A 27938-nucleotide genomic window follows, 5' to 3' on the forward strand; every position below is an offset into this window, starting at 1 on the left:
TCATAGCATGTACTCTAATAGATAGTGGTATAAAACTTTTCTGTTGGAAGGAGTGAGTCAATCAGTGTGAGGGAAGTAGATACTTATAGAGATGTTACGCATCGCAAAATATTTAACCTAAGAACAGACCTATAGTAGAGATGTATATACACACAACTACCTCCCTTCCATTTACCACTTTTGTCTGCTTCTAAATTATTTTCTGCTACTTGGCTGTGTTAATACAAGCTACACCATTGGTCGATTTTCAATGACCCAATAGAAAGGTTGCACAAGGTGGTTGCGATGGGGAGATACAGTTATTTAACCCTTTTTCCCTCTAGTGTTTTTACTCTAATAACCCAAGTCTATTTCTATAATTTAACAGTGAGAATTGGAGTAACCCTGACCCTAGACAACTTTAGAAATTCGGTAGGTACCTTCACCTTCAAGATATAAAATATGATTTTTAGCGGGGCCATTCATCATTATTAACGTATTTCATTGTCTGTCCATATGAATTGTACGTTGTAGGAACCAGGGTGTCGGAGCCGGGAGCCGGAAGCAGCAACATTTTTGGTGGAGCCGGATCCGGAGCCGTATTTTTCTATAAAAACGGCTCCGGCTCCGGATTAGCTAAAAATGATTTTCTTAAGTAATATTATAATTTGGCAACGGTCTATTTCCATATAATAAACTGAAAAACTATTGTTACTTAACAAATAGACACACATCCTTCTACTTTTATATAGCTTTAATCAAATAAAAGCAAAATATTTTATATTATTTATTTATTTTATCAAATACAATAATGAAAAAAAATTGATATATTAATTTTAAGGTAGGAGCCGGAGCTGGAGCCGGAGCCGCATCAAAATTATACGGCTCCGACACCCTGGTAGGAACTCGCGACTATTGCTTAAAATTCAATTGTAACGGATACACGTCATTAGGAAGGCTGCTGGGTTCGAATCTCTTCTATAAATGAGTCATAGGCCTAGATTTTAAAAAGTATATATTTCTGCAGCAAGTTTGTATATTCTGCACAAGATTAATTTTTTCCCTTGCTGCAAATCTTTTTATTTTTTCCCCTCCTAGTTTTTTCCAGCAAGGAAGGGGATAAAATGAAAAAAATATTTTCAATACTCTTTGTTTTATTCAATTCATATTATCCCCCCTCCCACATATTCTTTATTTTTTTTCACCAAAGAGGGAAGAAAAAAAAAAAAAAAAAATGCTTTCAGTTCTCTGAATTTTTACATTTTTTTTTCCTCCAACCACATATTTTTTTATACCTCCCCCCCCCCCCCCCTCAGCAGGGTCAAATTTGCAGAATATACACCCCTGTTCTGCAGTTCAAAGAGATAGCCTTGGCTGATAGACAGGCGCAACCTTACAAGTTAAGAATTCCAGGCAATGCAATTAAATCATGGGTTATTAGGCAACATTGAATGTACTAAAAAGTATTTTTTACTCTATTTCTACTTTGTGAGATGTTGTTTTTGGTGTAGTACAAGATAGTTATTAGGAAGAAAAAGGATTGTAGAATAATTTAATAACAATTTTTAGGATGAATCCGAATACGAGTTCCCTTCCTCTTTTTCAAATGTTCAAAGAGCTTATGTCCACAAGGTAAAATCTAATAACAAGGATGACAACACCCCTGAAGCAAAGTCAAAATTTGTAGCAAAAGGAAGATGCACAGAAGATGGTTACATAGTTTTTTTGAGCTATTTTGATTTGTAGAAATGTTTCGTTATTTGGGGTTTGACGCCTATTTTCGAAGTTCAAAGATTCTTGAGGTGTAAACTTGTAAAGTCATAAGTGTTCGTAAAATATGTTATTTTTAGGGTTGGCAATCCGGAATCCGCCCAATTTTTGGTCAATTTTGAAATCCAAATCCGGAATCCGTTTTTTTAATAGCGGATTCGGATTCTTAATTGGTAGGCTAAAATTAGCGTTTTTTGAAGACAGAGATTGTCATCATAATATATAAAATCTTTTAAGATCTGGTTCGATTCTCGGAAATGAATTATAGAGAACATCAAGAACATTAATTTTTAGGACATATGTTAGTAGCACTTAATTTTTCAAATTTTTTAAAAAGGCCTTTCAAAATATTGCTAGAAATTGGAATCCGCCAAAAATAAAAATCCGGAATCCGCCATTTTTTTTGACGGATTCATGTAAGAATCCGAATCCGGTCCAAAAATATGACGGATCACCATCCCCAGTTTTTTTAAGATCATTTATTTTATAAAATATATTTTTATTTTAGATGTGCTTGAAATACGGACTCAAGTCAAAAAGTCGTGGTAAAGGAGAAACTAGGTATATGAATATTATTAATAAAACAAAGATATCATTATCCATAAAAATTACTAGTTACCCAAAAAGTTCTTTGTCTGATAAATATACTTATTATAATTGAACAGAGAAAAATATTATAAATAATGAATTATTACACCTTTAAATTTCTATTGCTTAACTACCCTTCTATGAAAAAGCTATCTGTTACTCTGCACAGACAGATTTACTTTTATAGATATTTTGTCCCCTCAAAGTTCCTTGTTGCACCTCCTTAATTTTAAAACCAAATTAAAAAGGGGGGGGTAGGAGGAATTTTTTGTTATCACTTTTTTTAGGTTAGGTTATGTTGCCGCAGGTTTAGGTCCCATAACTAATCCCGCCCCCCCCCCCCCCTAAATAAAATTGATTTAAAGAATTCGGATGGAGAGGGTAGTGAGTGTTTAACAAGCATTTTGAAGGAAAACACCATAAAAATATGTATTTTTAGGTATGTAACTGTATATAAAGTGGACGGAAGTTCCATTGTGAAACAAGATGGTAATTTAACACTAGAAAAGGTACACTTTTATCCTTGTAATAAAGTAATAGGATTGTGTGTGTGTGTTTGTCTGTACCAAAGGATCACGCTTACCGCTGAACTGATATGATTCTCCTTTTCAGGGTAGCTTCTTGTAAGTCAAAACTATTATTGAGGAGGGTACCGCCATCCTCGCAAGGAAAATCGCCTCTAGAAAAAAATTACCCACCCAAGAATTATTTTTTTTAAAATCTATAATAAAAAATGGGTACCGAATTCAAATTTCCTCCTCAAGTTTTCCTAGAGACCTCTAGGGGCGTAGCCGCTAGTAAAAAGTGTAAGTCGGTGGAAGATAAAAGATTTTGCTTTAGTAATCTTATTTCCATTCTCCACTTGATTTGTTATTTCATACAACTTTTTAAATTAAGATTCCTACAATGTCAAATAGAATTAAAATGCTTAATCCACGGACCCTAGAACTTTATAGTAGTTTTGTTCTAAAACATTCATTATTATATAAAAAAATGTAAAAAACCTCAAAATTAAAAAGTGTCAAAATTCTTAGATTTTAGATGATTCAACGTTACCTAACAAAATGTAGGTATCAATAATAGAAATTCAATTTTTGTTGTTTTTTAGGAAAGCAAAGGAATGATTGATCAGATACTAACAAAATTTCCAGTAAGGTAGGAATTTTCATGTTTCAATTCGCAACTATTAGACGTAATTACCCTTGTTAAAAGAAAGAATCACAAGCTCGGCCTTGCCCCCAAGTCTTCTATTGGCTCTGTATTCGAAGGGGGAGATAGAATAATAGCCTTTAACTATCCAAAGATTTAAAAATAAGATACCTAGCCTTAAACCTTTCCAGGACCTTGGGTACTAAAAGCTTACTACATTTTAAAATTGGAATGTTACCTACTTAAGATTTTTAAAAAATATCTTAATAGTTAACCTTATTCAGCACCAAAGAACGAGTAGACTTGTTACCAGTATCAGAGAGGAGCCAAAGTTTGGTGAATAGGGACCCTTCCTCCTTTAGAAGAACAGTTGGACGGCTGGCAGCAATTACGCCTAAGGTATATAGCAGTAGCCATCAAATATATTATTTATAATGGTGTAAATTTCAGAGATCTTCAGGGATAATACAATGAACCAAAAGTTCATGTACAATAATGTACATCCCCCAAATTACGATAAACAAATTTACCCCCTTCACCTTGTAGATTAAAGTTATTGGTAGAATAATTTTGACAATGCTAGTTTGAACCAACTAATCAAGATTTATTAAACGCATCTAAAGTTTTAAAGCCAACTGATAAGAGAACGTATTTATCAAACTTAAGGTACCAGTATAATAACAGCCCATTGTTCCCACCTTCCCTCCTTGACTAACTAACACATTATAGTTAACATGAAAAATTTAAATTATGAAACTATTTTGAAATTATTTGTTGTTACAGTAGTCCTATGACCAGTCCCAAAAGATTTATAATGAAGTTTTTCTTTCAATGGCTTAATAACTGTACTTTTATCGTATTTACGTTTTAACCACAAATTGTAATCTGGAAGGTATCACTGTATTTTTGCTAGTGGTAAATCTGCCATGTACCCTTAATTTTGTGTATTATCATTGGGAATGTACATCAATTTATCAGCCATTGTTCTATCCCTTTAGATCCCTGAATTATGAAACTTTTACTTTTGGAAGCTAGATCTGAAATGTTTATCACATATATTACATGTAAATAAAATTTTAATAATTTAGGTTCCAACGTCTTGGGGCGGGAAGAGTTGTCTACAGAGACGAAAAGATTTACCCATCTGGGAGTTCAAATCAAATATTATTCAAACTATAGACTCAAACCAGGTTTGTAGACGTTTTACGTGGATAAAGTTCTTTTTTTACAGAGACAAACTTTAAAGGAATTGAAAAAAGTAATTAACGTCGTTTTAAAATCATAATCATTTTTAAGGCTCTGAAATATACCTATAGCTAGCGCGTTTAGTTTACATAAATATGCTACAATTTTCGCGATATTTTGAACCGAACAATTTTAAGTCGTTCTGTCTAAGGTATAAGATGTATATTTATCTATTTTCTATCTGTATATAATATAATTTTGTGTACTTTTTGCCATTTTTTTTGTCGGATTGATGAACAAATATCATATTGTCATTAAGGGATGATTCGTTTTAAGATTTAAAATGTATCAGTTTCTCATTGGTTTTAATCTGATTCTTAAATTGAAAGCAATTTCCTGTCGTGTTGTTGGGTTTGTATTTTGTAAGTCTTCACGGACTATACACTTTTTATTTTCATAAGTTTTTATAAAATCTAATTTTATTTCTAATTCATTCTTTATACAGATTGTTCTGGTAACCGGAGCCACTGGCAGCGGTAAGACAACTCAGGTGCCACAGTTTATTCTCGAGGATGCATTTGTGAAACAGAAACCTGTCAGAATCATTGTGTGTCAGCCGCGGAGGCTGGCGGTCACTACTGTCGCCGAAAGGGTTGCTCAGGTACTGATATTGATAGATACTACAAAATAGCCTTGTAATAGGTTAGGTTAGGTTAAGCAGGATTATATAAGATTTAGAATAGTTGGTTTAGGTTAGGTTACCATATGGTTTTGGCCACCTGGTAAGGGCTGGGGTGCAGTTAGTTGGTGCAATCCTGCATGGTTGGTATTTCTTTACTATATAATATAACCGAACAAACACATGAACATTGAACAATGGGCATATTATCTAATAGACGTCAAGCTAAGACTAGGTATTATACAAAGTAGATAAATTAAAGCTTATCCTTATAATAAAGTAACAGGATGTCTATTTGTCTGTACCGATGGATCTCGCTAACCGCTGATCCGATATGGTTCTCATTTGCAGGATATCTTCTCATAGATCCTAGTAAGGTTTATAAATATTTTGGAGAAGAAGGGTACCACCAACCTCACAAGAAAAAAAATCCCCACTACAAAATATTGCGGAAGCTTCTCATCCCTTTTTGATTGGTTGGTTTCAAACTAATAGTGTCCAAACCTTTCAACCAACTACAATCTACATAAGGGACAATTTTGTTTATCATCATTCCCTACATTATTCCAACCTTTCAGGAAAGAGATGAAAAGCTTGGAGAAACTATTGGCTACCAGATCAGGCTAGACTCAGTTACATCACCAAACAATATTGTTACTTTCTGTACATATGGTATTCTTCTCAGGTAGGATATTAGTAGCGCAGCTGGTCTATAGTTAGGTCATGTGTTGTCTGTACGTCTCTGTCCGATAAAATTACTTTTTTCGAACATGTTAAAATGAAAGAGATTGAATTGCTTGAAATGATTTGAGCTTGCTAAGAATAAATAGTGATTTATTGGCAATAATTTTAGGAGACAAAGTAAAACAATAGAAAGGGCATGAGCTATATCATGCATCTGCCCACAGTCTGGGGACCCTGTTCCGATTTTGTATTAATAGAGTCGGAAATATAAACACAGACAAGTCCCCACAAAATAACAGAAAGCAATTTGCTAGCAGACGAAAAGGGTCTCCATTACTTGGGTCAGGTAGTTGTCTAGATTATACATCTATACTTATACATTTATTATTAGGAGTCTGATGGGAGGAGATAACTTTTTCAACAGTGTGACACATATAATCATTGATGAGGTTCATGAGAGAGATAAAATGTGTGATTTTCTTCTTACAATTCTGAAGGTAACAAAAACAAGCATGACAATTTCCATATTCCATACAAGGGTGTAAATTCTGCATGGGATCCCTTGCTAAAGGGGGGGGGGTAAATTGAGCCATAATTTGTTCAAAACTAGGGGGGGGATAAGTAAAATATTATGTAGCAGGCGAAAAAATGAATCTTGTGCAGAATATACACCCCTGATTCCATAAAAATCAAATCTCATTATGTAAAGTAGGAAGTTTTTTTGTCTTTAGCTTAAAAATTACGGATTCGATTGAGTTCTTCATATTATGTAAGCTGTTCACGTGTCCTAGGGTGATTTAAGGTATTTTACGTTTATATGTAAGTCGTGAGAAGGTTTTATGCTCTTTTTTGCTTTTCAATTTTGAATTTCTAGCTATTCAAATATAAATATAGAATAATGAAAAGCCAGGTAACTATTTAAAGAACCCTACTTGTAGGACACAGTTGTATGGAACACAAGCCTCAAGTTTATAATGATGTCAGCCACTGTGGATTCACAAATGTTTACAGAATACTTCCCCACCTCGGCCAGAGTTGATGTTCCAGGAATTATATTCGAACTTTTAAAGCAGAGATCTTAGGGGATAAGACAAAAAACGATAACTTAATGTATGATAAATCCCATATTTTTAAAAATAAAATTACCCAATCTGAAGATTTTTACAGTTATTGAATCAAAGGGTTATGACCGGTATTGCTAGTTTGAACCAACCAAACAATATTCAACAAAAAATTAGGTAAAACATCTTATGTTAATGCTTTTAAATTTTTTAAAAAAATATATGAGAACTCAATAACGCTCGATAAATCTCTTGCTACAAGCAGAAAGCCATTCAATGGATCTTAAGTTACATTTCTATGAATATAATAAAAACAGGACGAATGTTTCCGGTTGAGGAATTCTTTCTAGAGGATATTTTGTATTTGATCAAGGGAGATAAAACTGAGAGAAGGTAAATTGTAATGTATTCAAGGATAATTAAGTACATCAGAAGCGCAGCGATGACAATGAATAACTCTGCTTTTTGGGTGGACTAAAATATAGCACACACACACACACAACTTATATCCATATACATTATACACTGTATATTATACAGCTTCAAATTCCATCAATAAAGCTAATGAGCAATTTGACTGCCACTTTTGTTTAGTATTTATTTCAAAAGGGCTGCTACCTTGCATTTGTTTAGAAGTAATTTATGAAATATAAAGACTTAGAAGACAATAGACTGTAAATATAAACACACAAAATAAAACATTAATAAACATAAACAAGATTATGATAAAACATACGCTGCAGCACATGGGGATCTAGCAGTGCTTGTAGGTCAGGATGTCTTCTCCATCCTATAAATGATGAACAACATGTATTTAATGACTATTTCACACATCATCAACCATTGCATTGTTCTATCCCTGAATCTAAATAAAAATTTAGGAAATCAAAGAAAAATCCGCTGCTAGAAGCAGAAGACCCTAAACCATCCAATAGTGGTACATCTGCTGATAATAATGGCGATGAAGATGTATTTATAGAGCCTTTTGCTGCAGATCCTGAGCTGGATAAAGTTCTGGAAGACAGTTTTCTTGATTGCACAGGAAAAATACATGTTATTTTTTAAATAGGGATGAAATTCAATCATTGGTTTTTAAGTAATGTTTTCGTTATTTATTGGTATAAAAAAAAATTTAAAAATTCTTTTTTAAAAACATAATGAAAAAAGGGATGTCTTCCCCCACCCCCCCCAGGGCTGTGCAAAACCCGGGTTTTTAAAAAAATACCCCGGGGTCGTGGAAAATAGGGGTTTTACCCGGGTTTTAGGGGTTTCTTGGGGTTTTTGGGGTATTTTGGGTTTTTATAGTTTTTATACTGTAAAAGCTTGAATAATATATTAAATATAATATATAATAGACGATTCTTTCTATGGCGCAGCGAGTTTCATAGTATTTTCACAGTATCTTTTCTCTTATTTCTACCCCTGCGGGGCAATCATTACCCCTTAACTAACCTAACCTAAAATAACCTATTAATAGTTACTATAAAAGTACAAAGAAAACCACTGTGCCATGAACCAATTAGGTCCATTCTTTTAATATTTAGAAAGAGGCTAGGACATAAGAAAGATGAAAAGTTGGCTGCTATATACAGGAAAAACAGAAAAATGCAAAAATCTAAAGATCCTAAAATTGTTTTCTTGCTGGTATATCTCTTCCTTAGCCCATGCCAATGGCAAAATCAGGCACAAGTAGTAATAGCAGCAGTCTATTCCTTTGTTAAATACAGGGGTCAATGAAAAACATATTTTTTTATATAAACAATGAAAAATAAACTTATTTTTGAAACAATTTTACTTTTTTTTAATAAAACCCCCAAAACCCTAAACCCCATGGGTTTTTTAAGGTGGGTTGAAGGGCAAAAAACCCGGGTGGGTTTTGGGGTGGGTTTTTTGTCTGCCAACCCTGCACCCCCCCCCCCCCTCCAACCTAAAGTGCCCCTAGAGGCTTCAATTGCGTAGCACTTAGTCAAAAATAATATGTGTATGTGTTTAAAACAGATGAGTTGACCATTGAGCTGACATCAATAGTTGAAAATGATGCCTCCAGAGTTGACTATATGCACTCAAGTAAAGGTAATAATATCACCTAAGAATAAATATTTTTTTAACCTTGCCGTGAGTCAGAAACAGTTATATTGAGGCCAAAATTTATCGTCTTTCTGCATATTTCTGAACATTTAATAGCTACTTATTTACAGAAAAAGGAAAAGAGATAAAAGCTGATGGCAAAATATTTTTCTTCAGGTTGGAATCCTTGCCTGAGAAAATATTTCATAACTCAAGGATGGTCTTATGATTGTTTGAAATTTTTGTGTCAATATTTCAATATTTGTGATGTATTTATCTTATTTAGCAAAACACATGATATTTTTAATTAATTTTTCTTCTGCAAGGTGTCAACATATTGATGATAGCTGCCGCCTGGGGTAAAATAGACTTGCTGGAGTTGTGTCTCTCCCTGGGAGCGAAGCTACACGCCACTGCTCCCAATGGTTGGACTGCCCTCGAGTTTGCCATGAAAACTAATCAGACAGAGGTAAAGATTTATTTATTTACTTGTTTTAATCTATTTACTAAAGTAACAGGATGTCTATGTGTCGGTCTTTTTGTCTGTGCCGAAGGATCTTGGTAATTGCCGCGCTGAATTCATATGGTTTTCATTTACATATAGCTTCTCATAGAGGTCCTGGAAAGGATTAAACTATTCTGAGATTGGGTACCACTTTTATTCTAAGAGAAATCCCCCTTAGGAAAAAATGACCCCAACAAAAAAATATTTTTCTTTTTAAAACTAAATTTGAGGCCTCTAGGGGCGTAGGCGCCTGTGTATAAATACTAGAATAACAAAAGTGTTTTTGGTTGTTTGTGTATTGCGTGAATATTGAGAAACTATGTAATGTCTGTAGACTGCTTAGAAACTGTAATATTGAATATTCATTTATCAGATGCCTTTCTTAAATCAAAAGCTAATCTTTTGTACATAAACAATAAATACTCTAAATGACCTGACCAACTAAAGTTGATGATATGTAAGATATGATGGAATAGTATCGAATGCCTTTCTCGAATCTAAAAACCCAATTTAGGCTGTAAAGATACTGAATGAACATTATGCCAAACTCGATGATTTTCACAATTCGGAAGAAGATAGAAAATTGTTAGTCAAGTTGGATGAAAACAAACTCAAGATGCTTGAAGGTAATTTTTTTATGTTTTTCTGTCAATCTTTTTTCTTATTATTAAGTAGTGGGGATGTCTAGTATCTGTCTGTTAAACTTTAAAACTGGTTTGTTTTTGCCATTTCTAATGTCATTTTTATTTCTTCTAGTTTCAAAAAAAAACTATCAGAATATACCATAACATACCCAGTACTGAAAATATCTAATATTTTAAATTGAAAGTAATCTATTTTTTTTCTTGTTTAGAATATCAAAGCACTTTTGACGACGATGAAATTGACCATGTTATGATAGTCAACATAATTCATTATTTGCAGGTAAAATATTTTTTTTTTCGTGCAGCTATTATATAATTCAAATGTTTGTCCGCTGTTTGTCAGAAACTGACCGTCGACCAAAACTGAAAATTTTAGTCAAAAATTATTTTCATAATGTATTTAGGGAATGGAATTCCTATGTATATTTATTGGATCCTATATTATCTAAGCTTCTGATTTTTTTTACAGATTCTCTTTATCAATAATCAATTAATCTATAACCTAGAAAGGTTGTTTTAGGGGCGATGCACATTTCCCCCTCCCCTTCCCTGATTTGGCTGGTTGAAAGATAACTATATGCAATACATCCTTGACGCATCTATGAAACGGTTTTTTTTATTAATTTCAGACGAAGCCGCCAGGTGGTGTTTTAGTGTTTTTGCCGGGCTATGACGACATTATGATGACACGTGACTACCTACAAGCCGACAGGAACTTTCATGTTTGCAATTCTTTTATTTTCATTGTATTATTTCAGTAAATCGTTTGGCTATTCTAGATGTAGTCATTCTCGTTTAAATGTACTATGAAGCTAAATTGATAATGATTTAATATATAGATTTAAATATAAATTGGCAATATTACACTATAAATCATATCAAAAACAGCTAGAAAATTTTTCTTCTGTATATGACAAGAAAAATATCCGTAAAAACAGTACCTTAAATAATCATAAATGTGTTGCTTTTTTAAATTTTTCTTTCAAAAAGCTGCATAATCAAGTCTTAATTTTTTTGTTTAATCTTTATAGATGAGGTGCTAAAAATGTGTGGCTATACAAGCTTTCAGTATGAAAAGTTACTTCCCAAGTTCCTAGACACTTTTAATACAAAATAATTGCAACATGATATATATTTTTTAGGCGTATTAAAGGAATTGATGTTTTTACTATGCACTCGCAAATTCAATCCTCAGGGAAAAAATATTCTCAAATTTTTGGGGGGATTTTAGGTGCAGCTTTCATACAAGTCTTGTTTGTCGTTGAGTATGTACTTTTATTAATTTGTGATTGGTTGGCTTCAAACCCAAAGTAGAAACTTTTCAGCAAATAAATTTTATCCACAGAAAGGGTAATTCTGTTTCTCATCGTTGGATGCACACCAAGGGGGGGGGTAGAAGTTTGTACAGTTATAGGAAATGAAAATTCAGTATCAAATTTTGCTCTGGCCGTTTGGGCCTGTTTTTATAGTTATCAACCTAATTCTTTTTGTAAGCTCTCTTATATGATTGGATCTACCTGTAGAATTTTGAAAAATGAATTTTGGGACTTTCCCTCTAGGGGCTAGTGGGGCAAAAGACCCCCCCCCCCCAAACACTAAAACTTGAAGTTATGAGCTTATTTTTTAAGATAGCGAGCTGATTTTTTAAATGAAACCTTTTATTACATAGATGAGTTGATTAATGAAATATGGAGTGGCTAATCAACTCATTTATGCAATAAAAGCTTCCATTTAAAAAATCAGCTCGATGTCTTTAAAAATTTTAGTGTTTTGGGGGGTCTTTTGCACCACTAGCCCCTAGAGGGAATGTTCCAAAATTCAATTTTCAAAGTTTTACAGGTAGATCCAATCATATAAGAGATGTTACAAAAAGAATTAGGTTGATAACCGTAAAAACAGGCCCAAACGGCCAGGGCAAAATTTGATACTGTATTTTCATTTCCTATAACTGTACAACCCCCCCCCCCCCTTAAACATACATTGTCTTATCTCTAAGATTCCTGGTTAGTAACGCACTTGTTCCAGTAAAGGTTTCTCGACTTTTTTAAAGAACAAGATAGATGTCTGATCTTTCAGTGGAAGATTCCCATAGCTAATTAAGTTACCTTGCTTTTTCTCAGTAATTAGGGAGGGAGGGGACAATAGACAATAAATTACTCAAAGTTTCATACGGACTCTATCTTATTTCTTAGCTCAAAATCTTTGGGTTCTGTTATTGAATCGTGATTTGCTGCATCTAAAGTCGTTGTGTCCAAACTTTTCTATTATTTTTTAATGACCTTCGCTACTTTTGATGTTGTCATCCTTGTTTTTATGAAAAAAACCTCAAAATTGAAGAAATATTTTTTAAAAACCAGAATACAGAAAAGCATTTCAGCCGAGCAAAGCTGGTATTAGAAAAGTGATACTAGCCACCAATATCGCAGAAACTGGTATCACTCTCAGTGATGTTATCTATGTTATAGACGCAGGTATTTCATCTTAATACTAGCGGCTTCGCCCCTAGCCTCTAGGGGCTTTGCCCCAAGAGGTTTGATCAAACCAATTTTTCGTATTTTAGATTTAAAATAAAAAAAAAAGAATTTTTTTTTTTTGGGGGGGGGAATTCGACCCCACTATTTTAATTTTAGTTTTAAAAATAAAATTTTTTTTTTTTTTTGGGGGGGGGTATTTTTCATTTTTTGGGGGGTTAGGGGTGTCCCACCCCCCCAAGAAAATAGTTATACCTTCCCGGGAACTATGAGAAGCTACCTTGTAAAGGAGAACCCGATCGGTTCAGCGGTTAGCGAGATCCTTCGCTACAAACAAACAGACAAACACACAAACAAACAGACAGACATCGTTTTACTTTGTATTATAGATGTTAAAATTTGGCGCAGAATTGACTATTAATATATAATGGTCAATTCTTGTAGAATTCTTAGTGATGTTATCTGTTATTAATTGGTTTTTAGTTTGTTTGTTTATTGCAAAGTAATTTTTTTCATAGGCAATATCTTTCAAATAAAAAATATTATTTGCTATTTTAGGAAAAGTGAAGGAGATGACATTTGACGCACTGACAAATTGTTCCCAGTTGCAGAATAGCTGGATTTCTAGAAGTTCTGCCATACAGAGGAAAGGACGGGCGGGCAGGTGCAAGCCAGGTATGAAGTTTTTACCTGGGTTATTCTATTAGGATTCGTATCTGTAATGTTTAGTTTTGATCTTAAATATATCTATTGCAGCCAAATACAAAGTTGACTTTCAAAATTCTAAAATAATTTGAAATAGAAAGATAACAAACAACTAACGAATGTATATTCTCTGTTTCTTATCGTATACAAAAAAAAACATAAAAAGATGAGACTATTTAACAAATAATTTTGATGGCTGTGCTACTCGTATACATAACTGTCCTTGTTTTTAGGTGAAGTGTACAGATTGTTTTCATCCATCAGATTTAATCACATGTCTCAATTTAGGAAATTATTACTTTAATACATAATAGCAGCTACGCCCTTAGAGGCCTCTAGGGGCACTTGAGGAGGGGGAAGTCGAATTTGATAACCCAATTTCTTATTTTAGATATTTAAAAAAAAGTTAAAAATTTTTTTTTTTTTTTTTTTTGTGGGGGGGGGGGGTATGCCCCCTCCTCATTTTTAATTTTAGTGAAAAAAATTTAATATTTTTTTTGGGGGGGGGGGTATTTATCATTTTTTGGGGGGTTGGGGATGTCCCACCCCCCCAGAAAATAGTTATAAACCTTCCCGGGACGTATGAGAAGCTACCCTGTTAACGAGAACCTGATCGGTTCAGCGGTTAGCGAGATCCTTCGATACAAACAGACACACAAACATCGTGTTACTTTATTATAAGGACTAGCGGCTTCGCCCCTAGCCTCTAGGGGCTTTGCCCCAAGAGGTTTGATCAAACCAATTTTTCGTATTTTAGACTTAAAAGAAAAATTTAAACAAAAATTTCTTTGGGGGGGGGGGCGGAAGTCGACCCCACTATTTCAATTTTAGTTTAAAAAAGAAAAAACAAATTTTGGGGGGGATTTTTCATTTTTTTTTGGGGGGGGGGGGGTTGGGGGTGTCCCACACCCCAAGAAAATAATTATAAACCTTCCCGGGACTAACCTGAGAAGCTAACCTGTAAAGGAGAACCCGATCGGTTCAGCGGTTAGCTAGATCCTTCGCAACAAATAGACAGACAAACAAACAGACAGACAGACAAGCTTACCCAAAATGAAGCAGAATTGTTAAGTAGGTAGTCAAATCTTTATGGACAATTTTTATAATTGGAATAAAGTAACTCAATTAGATAGTATTATTTAAAATATGGTCATCATAAAAAATTTTAGTAATTTCTTCTGAATCAGACAAATTGTTAGATATAATACCTGACATGACATTTAGACTAAAGCTTTGTTATTTAACCAGCTTTGAAAATTATAAGAATATTAGTAATAATAAAAATACCGCCACAGTACACCTGAAATCATGAGAACACCCCTGCTGGACCTCTGTCTCCAAACAAAGCTGCTGGCGCCGCCGAGCACTCCTATTGCGGATTTTCTTGCAAAGGAATTTATTTCACTGATTAAAATGATACGCGCTATTTAGCTTTTATTGCACTAAATGTAGTACAATCAAACGCTTTAGTTTAGTCTAACAATACAATTTTTAAAATCAAAAAGCCTTTGAATAATATGTGAAATAAGTATATTCTGTCTGTATTGTAGGTTCCAGAACCCCCGCCATTCGTCGTTACCCGCAATGCTGTTCAGTATCTTAAGGTTGGTATTTTTATTAAGATTTTAGTTTCAGGGAATTAGTTATCTTATTATATAAAACAAGTCGCTTCGCCCCTGGCTTCTAGTGAAGGCGTGAAATGTAAGGATTATAGCTTAAGATATTTATCAATTTTGATAGGTGAATTCTGAAGAAAAAAACAAAGACTTGTTTGTTTATCTTAAAATATTATTGATGGTTAAATGTATTTTCCTATCACAGATTTCCTGTTTGTTTAGACAATTGAAGCTTTGGATCAATGGGAAGAAGTTACCAGCTTAGGTTGCCATCTGCTTGACATTCCTCTAGGTAAATATCCAGTTTCTAGTAACGAAACAACTCAATTATTCGAAATGTCCGTCTGAAACATTTAAGGGTAGATAGTTTTATTGTTGAAAGAATAATAGACAAGTTGATGAGCATTATCTGCCACTCGGGGCCAATAAAACAGAAATCAATCCTTTAATTTTTATTTTGCTCTCAACGGAAAATTGTCTCTATGAATAACTAAATATTATATGCAAAGTGCAATGTCAAATGCCTTTCTCAAGTCACAAAATTATCTATATTTTCAGATCCTGTTTACGGTAAAATCTTGTTGTACGGTGTCATGCTTTGTTGTTTGGATCCTGTTCTTACCATTTGTTGTTGTATATCATACAGGTAAAGAAATTAAATTGAGCATTTAATATTATCACATTCAGTTTCATCTTCGCCTGTAAGTTTAAGAGAGTTGTAAGTGGTAATTGCTTTAAAGAGTTTAATCTATCCCATAATATAAAGTATTAAAGTTTTTTTTATGTCACAAGCTAAAACACTAGAAGTTGCATGGTTTGTACTTTTCAGGAAAGTTTTAAATGCATAGTAGTAGTTTTAGGTTATTTTCCTGAATTCCCCCGCTTTCAAGGCAAATGTTTTCGCCTTGAAGTAGCTCAAAATCAAGTTCTAAAGGGATACATTTATTGTTCATTGTCATTTGATTTGTTTGCCTAATTATTTTTAATTTTCAGGGATCCATTTTTGATTGAAACAACAGGAGGAGAAAGGGTGAGTATTCTTGTAAACATATTAAATTTTATTTTACTACTTGCGGAAACCTGTCTATAAAACGATGTTATATATAACTATTCATTGTTAAATATTTTAGCCTGACAAAGTGCGGAAAAGACTAGCTGGGGATTCCAACAGTGATCATCAGATCCTGCTGAATGCCTTCCAGGTAGCATTTTTGCCTGATTTTTTGTATGTGCTGCAAATACATTAAATTAAAGCAAGGTTTGACAGGCGTCTTTAATGATCAACTGCTCTCTCACAATCAACAGCCGCCCAGAACATAAACAATCTGAAGCTGAGCTAAGATTAATTTACTTATTTTATCTTATCAACATTTCTACTAGGTATTTATTGTTGAAATTTTACCTGTCTATCAAATGAATTGTTTTATTTAAATACTTTCTTTAATTAGGAATGGGAGTCCCAAGACAGTAATATCAATGACCCTGCAATACTATTTATATTAAAAAGGTTTTCTTAAAATCAAAAGGTTTTATCAAATGCTATGTTAACACTAATATTTTTATCAAAGTAAGAGGATGTTTATCTGTGTATGTGCTTGTAGCTTCAGACCCAGCTTGACCTACACATATGATATTCATTTATAGTGTAGCTTTTTTGGGGGGATGATATCTCCACCTTTCCAAGTGCAATCGCCCTTGGAAAAAATATCCCCACATATAAATTTTCTTTTAAAAACTAAAATAGAAAGTTTACCTATCCCCCCCTCCTTCTCTCTCAAAACCTCTTGTGGAGTAGCCGCTAGTAATGTATTTCAAATAGGTATTTTGTATAATATAAATTAACTAAAATTAGGAATGGGAGAGTGCTAAAGACAGGCGGGCCTGGTCTAGAAGAAACATGATTTCCCACTCAACCATGGAGATGATTGCTGGCATGAGACAACAGGTCAGCATCTTGTACTGTGTGGTCTAATGTATAGTGATTAGATACAACCTAAGGGTCCAACTGATAGATCTAGTTCATAAGCTTCCGTTATACAAACACAGCTTACTTTTTATTTCTCAACGTTGTGTGTGTAAGATGTCCTACCTATGACTTAATATTCAATTAAATGATGGGAAAAAAAAAGTATTTCCCCATATCGCTTCGAAACCGATTAATATCCGGTGGATTACAATCGGTTCTCAGCCACATATCTAGTTTTCTGCGAATATAAAAATGTACGATCATAAGATCAAAATAAGTTATTTTAGCTCGTGCCTTCGGCATCTCAGAGCTAATAGAACTAATATTAACCTTATGATTGTACATTTTTATCCACGGAAAACTGTTTACAATACGATGCGATAAATAACTATTTTTTGACATTATTTGGGAGGTTCTTTTTAATTTTGACGAAAATTATTGTGATATGTTTTTCAGGTTTTGGGAAGTTTAAAAGACAATGGTTTTCTAAAAGCAAGAGGAAACAATAATCTACAGGAAATTTTTATATCATTATTTCATTTTTTTGTTAATGTTTTGCTGATTTGTTTTCTTATAAATTTTTTTGTGTATTATCCGTAAAGTTGTAAGTTGGTGTTTAGTCCAATGCGCTTATTGTTCAGTGAAACTGTTCTTAATTTTGACCATTTCATATATGTATATGGTCAAAACTATAAACAGTTTGACTTAATAAGCGCATTTGACTAAACGCCAACCCACTTTACGGAAAATGCGCTTTAAAGCGGGTGAGCCGGCAATTTTTCTAGGGATGCTTTTCTCTGGATAGTGGTGTGTCCTCCCCCTAAACAGTTTTAAAACCATCTTTGGCCAAGGAGTACTTTACTGTGAAGAAGAGCCATATCGGTCCAAGAGATCATTCGGAACAGACAGACATCATGTTACTTTTGTACAGGGATAACGATTGATATAAAAGTAGAATTGATGATTCTTGTATTTGAGTCTAACGGAAGCACGGACAATTTACATGCCATTGTTAAAGAGTAGCTGCGTGTGTGTGAAAATATTTAATGATATAAGAATGTACTGCAGCCGTACAATGTAAACAGTGGAAACTGGTCTGTTGTGAAGGCATGTCTTGTAGCGGGACTTTACCCCAATATTGCAAGGTATATAGTAGATAGCTGAAATTTTATGTAAAGATTCCCCCATTCGCTGTGGAACTGTTCTATAGTTTAAATGTCTGTCATTCATTTCTAATTTTTGTGTGGGAAAACGTTTAAGAACCAATTAAAATGTTTAAAACAGGTTCCTGAATTATGAGCATCTGCTTAATAACGTTGTCCGTCCTTTTTCGGCTCATCTTCTTCTTTTAAACTTTTTATATTAAAATCTGGACTCTTATCTGTCATGTAGGTAACTTTTTATGATGAAAGTTTCGAGATTTTCCATGGTTGATAGCATATCCTTTCTTTTTAATGATAGTCCGCTTGTCTGTCCATTTCTACTATTGCTACTTGTGGATGTTGTCATCCTTGTTATAGACTTAATTTTTCCAGGTATGATCCTGACGCCGGACAGCTGCGAACAGCCCAGGAAACCAAGGTGAAGATTCACCACTCCAGCATAAATAAACATTTCACCAGGAAAACTATTAAGAAAGGTAATTCACCGTTACTAGGATAACTTGAAAGTCCTATGTTTTAATCTAAAAGCTGTAAAAAGGGATATTAAGATGCAAATTATGAATTACAAACTTGTTGTAAAGGTAATTTTATTAGTTGATTTAAATTTGATGTATTAAATACCTATGTCGATTTATTTTTAAAATGTAAGTTAAGAGTGCAATATAGTAAACTATTAAGTTATTAACTAGTAATGAAATTTCTTGTTTTATTACCAATATAATGAATAAGACGGTGGGTAAACAATTTTCTCAATGCGTAACCCCTGGGGGGCTCTGATCCTGCGGGGCCTTTACCTGCGATGCCTTAATCCTGTCGAGCTACCCAGTTCTAAACTAAACCTCCCCTCTCCCCCATTATTTCAATTTATTTTTAAATTCGAAGGATAAAAGGGGGTACAGAATATGCTAGCGCCGACTTTTTTATTGGTCGTTTTTCAGATGATCTGCCCTCTGATTGGTTAGTTTACACTGAAGTGACTCGCATGGGTAGAAATGCTTACCTGAAAGGCGTAACTTTTGTATCCCCGGCTGTTGTAGCACTCCTGGCAGGTAATATTTTCTTTGCACAGTTATTATTGGTGGAAAAGATTGGATACTGTTACTTTGTATCGACCAATCATAAATTAATTTAGACCTTCATAGTTTTTTTAGCTAATGTATTACGAATCAAAATCCAATTTTTTCCAATGAATTATAGCTGATTCTTAACCGTAAAAATATTTATTCTGGTTTTCAATGAATTGTCCACAGAAATGTAAATATAAGGGGGGGGGGGGGGGGGTTTAATGCAACCATCTCTTAATCAATGTATAAATGGCACTTAGAATTCGAATTTTGATCTGAAATTTTGCATGAGTAATCCTTGGTAGGTCTATTTTCCCTAAATCGAACAAAAAGTTGGAAAAGTAGCGGCTAACGGCTGGCGGCTCATCCGTTTAGACATTTGTTGGGTATTTTCAAGCGAAATCCATCACGAAACCTCTCTCCACATAATGCTCTTTTCCTATCCAAAACGTTTTCAAACGGTTCTAGCCGGAAGTTGCTGGTACTAGAAATCTAAAAAATGTTTTTTTGTATCATTCAGGGTTGTGCAAAACCCGGGTTTTATTAAAAAAGCCCCGTGGTCGTCAAAAATAGGGGTTTTACCCGGGTTTTAGGGGTTTTAGGGTATTTTGTTTTTTTTATAGATTTTACTGTGAAAGCTTGAATAATATATGATATAACCACTGAATCGATTGAACTCTACTCTACAGGGAATATATAAATTGGTCCTGTGGTGGTTTTAATCTATTTTCTTGATGGGTGGGACACCCCCAACCCCCCAAAAAAAACAAAAAATCCCCTTCAATTTTTTTTGGTTTCGCTGTACATTAGATTATCTCTTGGAGCACCTAGAGGCTAGGGGTGAAGCCGCTAGTAATATATATTAGACGATTCTTTCTATGGTGCAGCGAGTTTCAATCATTACCCCTCAACTAACCTAACCTAAAATAACCTATTAATAGCTACTATAAAAATACAAAGAAAACTACCATACAATGAAACCAAATAGGTCCATTCTTTTAAAGCTAAAAAGTTGGCTTCCATTTACAGGACAAACAGAAAAAATGAGCCGTTAGCCGTTACTTTTTCAACTTTTTTTTCGATTTAGGGATAATAGACCTACCAAGGATTACTCATGCAAAATTTCAGATCAAAATTCGAATTTTAAGTGCCATTTATACATTGATTACGAGATGGTTGCATTAAAAAACCCCCCTTTAAATTGCAGGTCCTGCAAAGTTACCTGCTTCTGTGTGGGAATCAGGAGAGAAAACTAGTCAGAATAATGCTTTAGAGGTTAGTAATTCTTACCAGTATTCTTCATAATACTCTGTAAGAACTGGCCTTTAAACTATCTTACAATAGGACGAAGGAAATAAGGATGCGAAAAGATGATTAATTCTATTGTACAGTATGACACTGTGTTGTCTATCATTTAAATTAGCGGCTGGGTTCGTAGCATCAAGGGAATCAGTATTCGAAGGAGTATTAAAATAGCCTAAAAGCTTTCCGGGAACCTCTTTAAATTTTTCAAAAATGGAAAACTCCATCTGCAAAGTTGTTACCTAAAACTAAATCCAGATCCTGTGTATAGAGACCCAATTCGGTTCAGTGGTTTAGTTTGCGAGATCTTACCACTTCAAGGCTTCAAGCAATTATTTGTTAAACGTCCAAGGTTTGACCTACCAGTCAGGGATCTAAAGACAATGGCCTAAAAATTGATCCCCAATGATGTTACAGAAAATACACCACTTCTACAGATTGAAATTAATGACTGAAACGTTTGAACACTCAATTTAATGAATCAACCAATCAAAATTAAATAAAGTCTACAAAGTTGTTAAGCCAACGAATAGGAAAGCATTATTATAAAAACTTTGTGGAATAGTGTAAAAAACAGCCTATAGTCATCTCTATCTCTCTGCCTACCAGTACTTATCTTTGGTTATTGATATTTCAGGATTCTAGTGATTCTGAGGAAGAATTGGGAGATTTTCAGGATCTTACTATTCTCAACCTGGATTCCTGGATTTCTTTCAGGTTGACTTAATAATTGAAAAGTTCATCTGTCTGTCTGTTTTACTCAGATCAATGTTTTCACTTAAAAAAATATCCCCCGTGCTTTCACTAAAACTTATCTTTGGATGGCCTAATCCCCAAAAAAACATATTACTAGTCCCTCTGGCGACCAATATCAATAACCCTTCAAGGTACTCTCCCTGCCGGGCTTTCCTAACCTTTACCTAACCTAACATAAAATAAGCATCATATTACGTTATTTTTCAAAAAGTTAGTTTGTTGTGTATAACATATCAATGCAATTTAAAGTTCCTTCTGCCCCCCACAAAAAGGGGGAGAGGGGGTTGTGCTACCCTCTTTGCCTATCTTTCATGTTTTGGGTTTGTTATTCTATCCACCTCATCCCGCTACTGGAGTTTCAAAATAAATTGCAGAACGAATAATTTTTTATTGATTTCAACCAAATGATGTCATAACCGATTCCTTTAATATAAATTATGTTTTTTGTAGAATGTCAGATGAGGATGCCCAATGGCTGTTACAACTCAGACAAAAGATTACAAGCATTTGGCTTAGAAGGTATTTTTAAATAACATAAACAAATACGGAGACAGGCAACTGGTTAAAGTTTTTCTTATGTACATCACATATGTCCGTAAGAAATACAAAAATTTCGAATGTAAAAAACGACTAAAATTAAACAAAATACTTAAAATAGTATTAACATGTCGCGATATTTCGTAGAGTTAGGTGCAAGCTTCCAGTCAAATGCGCTTTTTAGGTCAAATTGTTAAAAATAATGACAAAACGCATAATATAATTAAACGCATAATTAGGAACAGTTTACACCCAACTTTACGGAATATCGCAAAAAATGCCTCCCTTTGTACACTATTTTCTTTGTCGATGATAACTATATCATATCATTGACATTGATATAGAAAAGTTATACTCAAAGAGTCAAAAGTTTAGAGAAATGTGAATGTTTTTTTTAGATTAAGCAGTGGCTCACAAAGCTTGGGAATGGGAAGTGGAATTCTTTCTAACAGGAAACAAAACATTTAAATACATAAAAAAATCCTTCTTGCAATTCCGAATAGTGTTTCTCAAGTTTCATATTTAGAGAAAGATACACTGTATATCAGGGGTAAAAAAATGTCATTTAGGTAATTATTTTAATGCCTATTGTAGTTTATAATTGAGGTTTTTAGTTTCAAGAGGGTTAGTCTTGAATTTTTCATAAACCTATTTGACTCAAAAAAAAAAAAAAATTTCTGTAAATTTTTAACAAGGTTTAATCAAAATTCAGGATAAATCTTTTTTTAGTTGAGATTTTTCTTGTGTATTATTTCTAAGAAAACTCCACTTAGCTCATTTATTATTTTTATTTTTTAATCTTGCGCAGAATATACACCCCTGTACAATATTCTAGTCTTGTCTTTACCCCCACTGTGTAATGGCACATAAATGAAAAAAGAGAGTGCCTTGGCCTAAGAGAAGCTTCCATAAAAGATAGAACTTCATTTGTTACCGAAATCTAAAGCTAGAGTAAAAAAATATAATTTATATAATAGGATCTAGATTAATACTGCCTAATCAAAATCATATGATAAATTTTAATGATTGTTTTGCACAGAGAGGAGATTGATCGACAAGTGATTAGTTGTCTTGCGGATATTCTCAATATTCAGGATGTTGTACAGTTCAACCAAAACTCTGCAAGGTAGCCTCTATTACTTTGATCAATCAATCAATTGAAATTCTTAATTTTATCATGCCTTTTTAGTTTTTGCTTTTTAAACCAATACAAATTTTAAAAATGCTTACTCGTTATTTGTATGGCCCCCAAGGACCTCTAAAATAATGGTGTGTATGTCCGTTACAGTATTTACTGCAATGTTTCGTGATTATGTTCATATTAAGATTTCCAAAATCTAAAAAGTATTTACCTACAAAATGAAAATTGTGGAGGTTGTTGGTTTAAAAATATGTTAGTTTGTCTTTCTGTGTAAAAAATATATTTTAGCTGTGTTTGATCTAATTTGAAGAATTTAGGGGTGCTAAAAGAAATGAAAGACACACATAGGCGTCCAAGGGGGGGGGTAATGGGCCATTTGGCACCCCCAAACGATTTTGGGGGTGCCGTAGGCACCCCCAAAATTTTTTGAACAATACCCCCCCCAAAAAAAAATTACCCCTACCTTGGGGGTGCCGTAGGCACCCCCAACGATTTTGGGGGGGGTATTTACCCCCCCCAAACCATTTTGGGGGGAGTAATTACCCTCCCCCAAAATAAATGTCTTTTAAAAAAATTTTTTTGGGGGGGGGTATTTACCCCCCAAATTGAATGTTCTTAAAAAAAAATTTTACTGAAAATTTTTTTTTGGGGGGGGGATCTATGATGTAATTGTAAAGCACTGAAGATTCCATAAAATAGATAGGTACCTAACTAAATTAAATATTTCATTAAATAAAAAAGAATTTCTATAAGCGATTTCTTTTGGGAGGATGTCAGGGTGTCTCAAAACTAGTTATAAAACTTACCAGGACCTATAAGACGCTTCACTTTAAAGTATAATCATATTGGTTCATTGGTTAGTGAGTTAATTATTGTATTTTTATGTTCTAAAGAATGAGATACTACTATATATTTGAATAGTAGTGGCGCCCTTAGCATCTAAGAACTCGTGTTTTCTAAAGGGTAAAAAGGGAGGAGAAAAATAGCCTAAAACCACTCAAAGGATTGACCTATAATAGTGTGGAACCATCATGGGATCTATGTGAAGCTTTCCTAAAAAGGAGAACTCAGTATTAAAAGTAATGAAATCTGAAGCTATAGTCAAATAAACCTTACTTACTACTTTATGTTATAGGATAGTACTTATTAACTTAATAGATTAGGTAGGTGCTTTTTTTACATAATTAAATTACCCCCCCCAAAAATTTTACCCCCGGGGTAAATTAGTTTGGGGGGGGTAATTACCCCCCCCCCAACAGATTTGGGGGGAGTATTTACCCCCCCCCCAACAGACTTTAGGGGGGGTAATTACCCCCCCCAACCAAATTTTACCCCCGGGGTAAAAATTTTGGGGGGGGTAAAAAAAAATTTCGGCGCGCTTCGCGCGCCATTTTACCCCCCCCCCAAACACGAATTACCCCCCCCCCCCTAAAATTTTTTACCCCCCCCCCAAAAAAAAAAGCTTGGACGCCCCTGAAGACACAATTTATTTATTATTTTTAAAAAGGCATTAGGTAGTTTAAATTTTTTCTTTTTTTTAGTTTGGTCCAGATTAGAAGTCGAGGGATGTCTGTAGCCCCTGTTCCCGACTTCCAAGCTCCTTGGGAGGAATGGCCAGCTGTTTTCTTTATTGTCAGGTAAAAATGAACGCCAACTTTTGACCTTAGGACATTTTTTCTATTTCCCGCTCAATTTGAACAATTGTTAAATTGAAATCGATTTAACCATTTTTAATAAAACTCAAGCTTTGTTTTTTTGTGGCGTTTTCATGTATAGGGATGAAGTCCAAGAGGAAATGATTTAGGTTTGAGCTCTATGTACTGAAATCACTTAAAAAGTTTAACATAAGACTACCCTAATGAATTTAAATGAAAGGAAATGAAAACTTATTAACAAATTTATTCTGTTTAGACCTAGTCCAAGAAGTTTATCAGCTGTTGAGGCTGCCAAATCAAGGGGGAAAATGTCCATTTGGTCTTTCTCACCTGGAGTTGAAAGAAAGGTAATAATGTTTCTCGTTCAAGAACTGTCTGTTTTAAATTGATGAATGGTTTTTCTGATGATTAAAGAGTTTTTCACTTTTAAGATCACTTGTAATTGTTGATTTTCTTTGCTTAGATGTTTGAGGCAAGCAATGGTAAGATTATCTATGTCTTCTTCTGTGTTATCACCAGTTCTTCAATACAGGTAATTATGTTCCTAGTAATAAGTTCAGTTCTTATATATAATTTTCTCCCTATTTAGTTCTTGGATATGCTTCCTATCCGGTTCTTTCATGTGCTCTCTATTCAGTTCTCATATGCTTTCTACTCATTTCTATCATGCTCTCTACTCAGTTCATTTGTATGCTTTCTATTCAGATTTCTTAAGTGCTCTCTATTCGGTTCTATCATATGCTCTCTATTCGGTGCTCTCATATGCTCTCTTTTTGGTTCTCTAATATGCTCTCTATTTGGTTCTTTCATATGGTCTTTATTCAGTTCTCTTACATGTCCTCTATTATGTTCTCTCATATCATGCTCTCTATTCGGTTCTCTGAGATGCTTTAAATTTAGTTCTATGATATGCTTTCTATTGGGTTTTTTCATATGTTCTATTCCCAATTTTTTAAAATCTAAATTTAGTTCTTTAATGTTGTTCCCGTTTTAGGTTTTCTCATATTTTTTCTATTTCTTTTTAAGGATAAATATATGTCATGGAGTCTGCTTGAGTTGGTGAGATACTCCATGAGGGCAGCCGTGTATGTCAACTTAATAATTGTAATATACCTGCCTAGGGATGTGATTGTGCAAGTTTGACTGGAGAGATATTCCATGAGGGCAGCCGTTGAGGTCAACTTAATATTTGTAATATACTTGCCTAGGGGTGTGCTAGCTTGACTGGAGAGATTGTCCATGAAGGCAGCCGTGTCGGTCAACGCATACATTGGGTAAACAAGCAACCGGTTAATGTGGATAACTTTACACATCTCATTGATCTCAGAGACTACGAGGTAGAATATATTTATTTTAAAGAAACTTCATATCAAGTATTATGTTTGGAACTTGTGTTTGATTTAAGATATTTAAGAATATTTTTTATATTAAAAAAATGTAGGGGAAGGTTAATTTGTCACCCCTGTGTTTATTCGAGTAATAATGGTTGAAACTTCATTTTGAATGTTTAGGGTAAAGATTTGATTCCCTTGACAAGAGAAGCTGCAACACAAATCCTGCAAAGAATGCACACTTCTGGACAGGTAAAGAATTGTGTTTATATGAATTGAGAAGCACACTTTTTTGTCTGTCTTTAACCGCTACTCTATAATTCACTTTGTCCGTCCGTCCGTCAGTCCGTCCGTCAGTCCGTAACGCTATGGGGGAAATGGGATTTACTCAGCTCCTATAAAAGATAGAATGCTGAAATTTTTTGACAACATTCCCATCATTAAGGAGCACAATTAAGTATAAAACATCAATGGCGGTAGGACCGCTTTTTTGCAGGTTTTAGGCTATTTTTGTATTTTTCACATTTTTCTCCATATCTTCAGTGTTTATGGTCCGATTTTCAAAATTTTTTCAGTTATTGATATTAAAATTAAATTTCCTGTCGTTTACAGTAAACAATCATGACGGTCAAACTGCCATTTTGCAGGTTTTAGGCTATTTTTGTATTTTTCATATTTCCACCATATCTTCAGTGTTTATGGTCCAATTTTCAAAATTTTTTCAGTTATAGATATAAGAATTAAATTTCCCGTCGTTTAAAGAAAACAACCATGACGGCCAGACTGCCTTTTTGCAGGTTTTAGGCTATTTTTGTATTTTTTCACATTATTCTCCATATCTTAAGTGTTTATGGTCCGATTTTCAAATTTTTTTCAGTTATAGATATCAAAATTAAATTTCCCGTCGTTTAATCATTAAAAATAAAACAAGGTTTCGTGTTTATTTTCTCCAATAAATCTATTCTTGTTTTTAATAAATACACTTTAAATCTACTTTTACGTATTTCCATCCACGATTTTTTGTGCTTTGCTACTTATGGATGTTGTCATCCTTGTTTACTTATAATTGGCACCCACTACAGATAAACCTGAACATTTTAATTAAAGAAATGCTTTACTCTCAAAAAAATTAAGATTGAGAGAGTAAAAATAAACACGAATATCTGATTAGTAAATTTTATTTTAGGCTAGCTATGATCCATCAATAAGAAACAAGCAATTCAGGAGATTCTAATTCAGCAAAGATAGGACAATGGAATATGAATCAACCATGCAATCCAAAGTCAATGAAATATGAGGAATTCTCCTTTTGAGAGACAGCTGTTAAAGTTTTGGAAGAAGGGTACTAAATTAGTTTAGCTACATTGCCCCCTTCCCTCTCAGAATTAACACTTTTAGTTGAAGATGATTTTAATATTTGATAAAAAAACTTTTTGCCTAAAACATTATCAAAGCAATATACAATAAATGATATTCAAAATTCCTAATGATTGGAAGGAAAATAGTTATTTATTAAGATGTTTTCCCTTTTTCTTTTTTTATTGATTTGAAATAAATATCCTAAGTTTTACTAAAAATTCATAATAAAGATGTCATAATAGACCAGATTTTAAACTTTTTAATAATATTGTGATATTTAATTAATAGGTACTGATTATGTATAATTTTTCTACCAGTGTTTTTTTATTGTTCTTTATTTTGTAAAAGGGTAAATTATATTACCATCTAAATTTAAGGTCGGACAATTGATTATAGATTAATCTTCCTTTTTAAAAATTTGCCAATTTTGTGGTATACATTCTTGTTGTTTGAATAGTTAATATTTTATTTCCATGACCTATAAACTTTGAAATTTGTCTACGTAAATTTTTGTTCTCATTTTAAAACCTCTCGAAAATTCCAATAAAACTATGATTAAAA

General features: G+C 33.7%; 1 protein-coding gene across 1 annotated transcript; it reads left to right on the forward strand.

Annotated features, from left to right (window-relative positions):
• The first annotated feature begins 270 nt into the window (after positions 1-270).
• LOC145304136 (3'-5' RNA helicase YTHDC2-like) lies at positions 271-27938 on the forward strand. Its single transcript, XM_080145896.1, has 44 exons — positions 271-411; positions 1549-1611; positions 2258-2310; positions 2777-2846; positions 3446-3492; positions 3771-3885; positions 4575-4676; positions 5177-5332; positions 5929-6035; positions 6426-6531; positions 6973-7078; positions 7410-7488; positions 7977-8133; positions 9090-9168; positions 9489-9631; positions 10182-10293; positions 10521-10591; positions 10941-11021; positions 11452-11503; positions 12666-12782; positions 13341-13457; positions 13721-13772; positions 14780-14877; positions 15036-15091; positions 15326-15395; positions 15662-15749; positions 16097-16133; positions 16234-16305; positions 16956-17048; positions 17526-17582; positions 18135-18214; positions 18605-18708; positions 19171-19281; positions 20504-20571; positions 21236-21315; positions 21805-21873; positions 22290-22339; positions 22927-23017; positions 24574-24669; positions 24944-25034; positions 25151-25219; positions 25896-26024; positions 26199-26270; positions 27205-27938. Exons 1-44 carry the CDS (start codon positions 286-288, stop codon positions 27250-27252), a joined length of 3840 nt encoding a protein of 1279 aa, XP_080002022.1. The 5' UTR covers positions 271-285; the 3' UTR covers positions 27253-27938.

The sequence above is a fragment of the Acartia tonsa genome, chromosome 13 (genome assembly GCF_053477335.1).
Source record: "Acartia tonsa isolate MP-2025a chromosome 13, ASM5347733v1, whole genome shotgun sequence".
Classification (NCBI taxonomy): domain Eukaryota; kingdom Metazoa; phylum Arthropoda; class Copepoda; order Calanoida; family Acartiidae; genus Acartia; species Acartia tonsa.

Coding starts and splice junctions, on each gene's coding strand:
- LOC145304136 (XM_080145896.1), top strand. CDS start 286: ATGGGGAGATACAGTTATTTAACCCTTTTTCCCTCTAGTGTTTTTACT. Junction 13,458..13,720: donor GGCGGGCAGGTGCAAGCCAG/GTATGAAGTTTT, acceptor CCTTGTTTTTAG/GTGAAGTGTACAGATTGTTT. Junction 26,271..27,204: donor GAATGCACACTTCTGGACAG/GTAAAGAATTGT, acceptor ATTTTATTTTAG/GCTAGCTATGATCCATCAAT.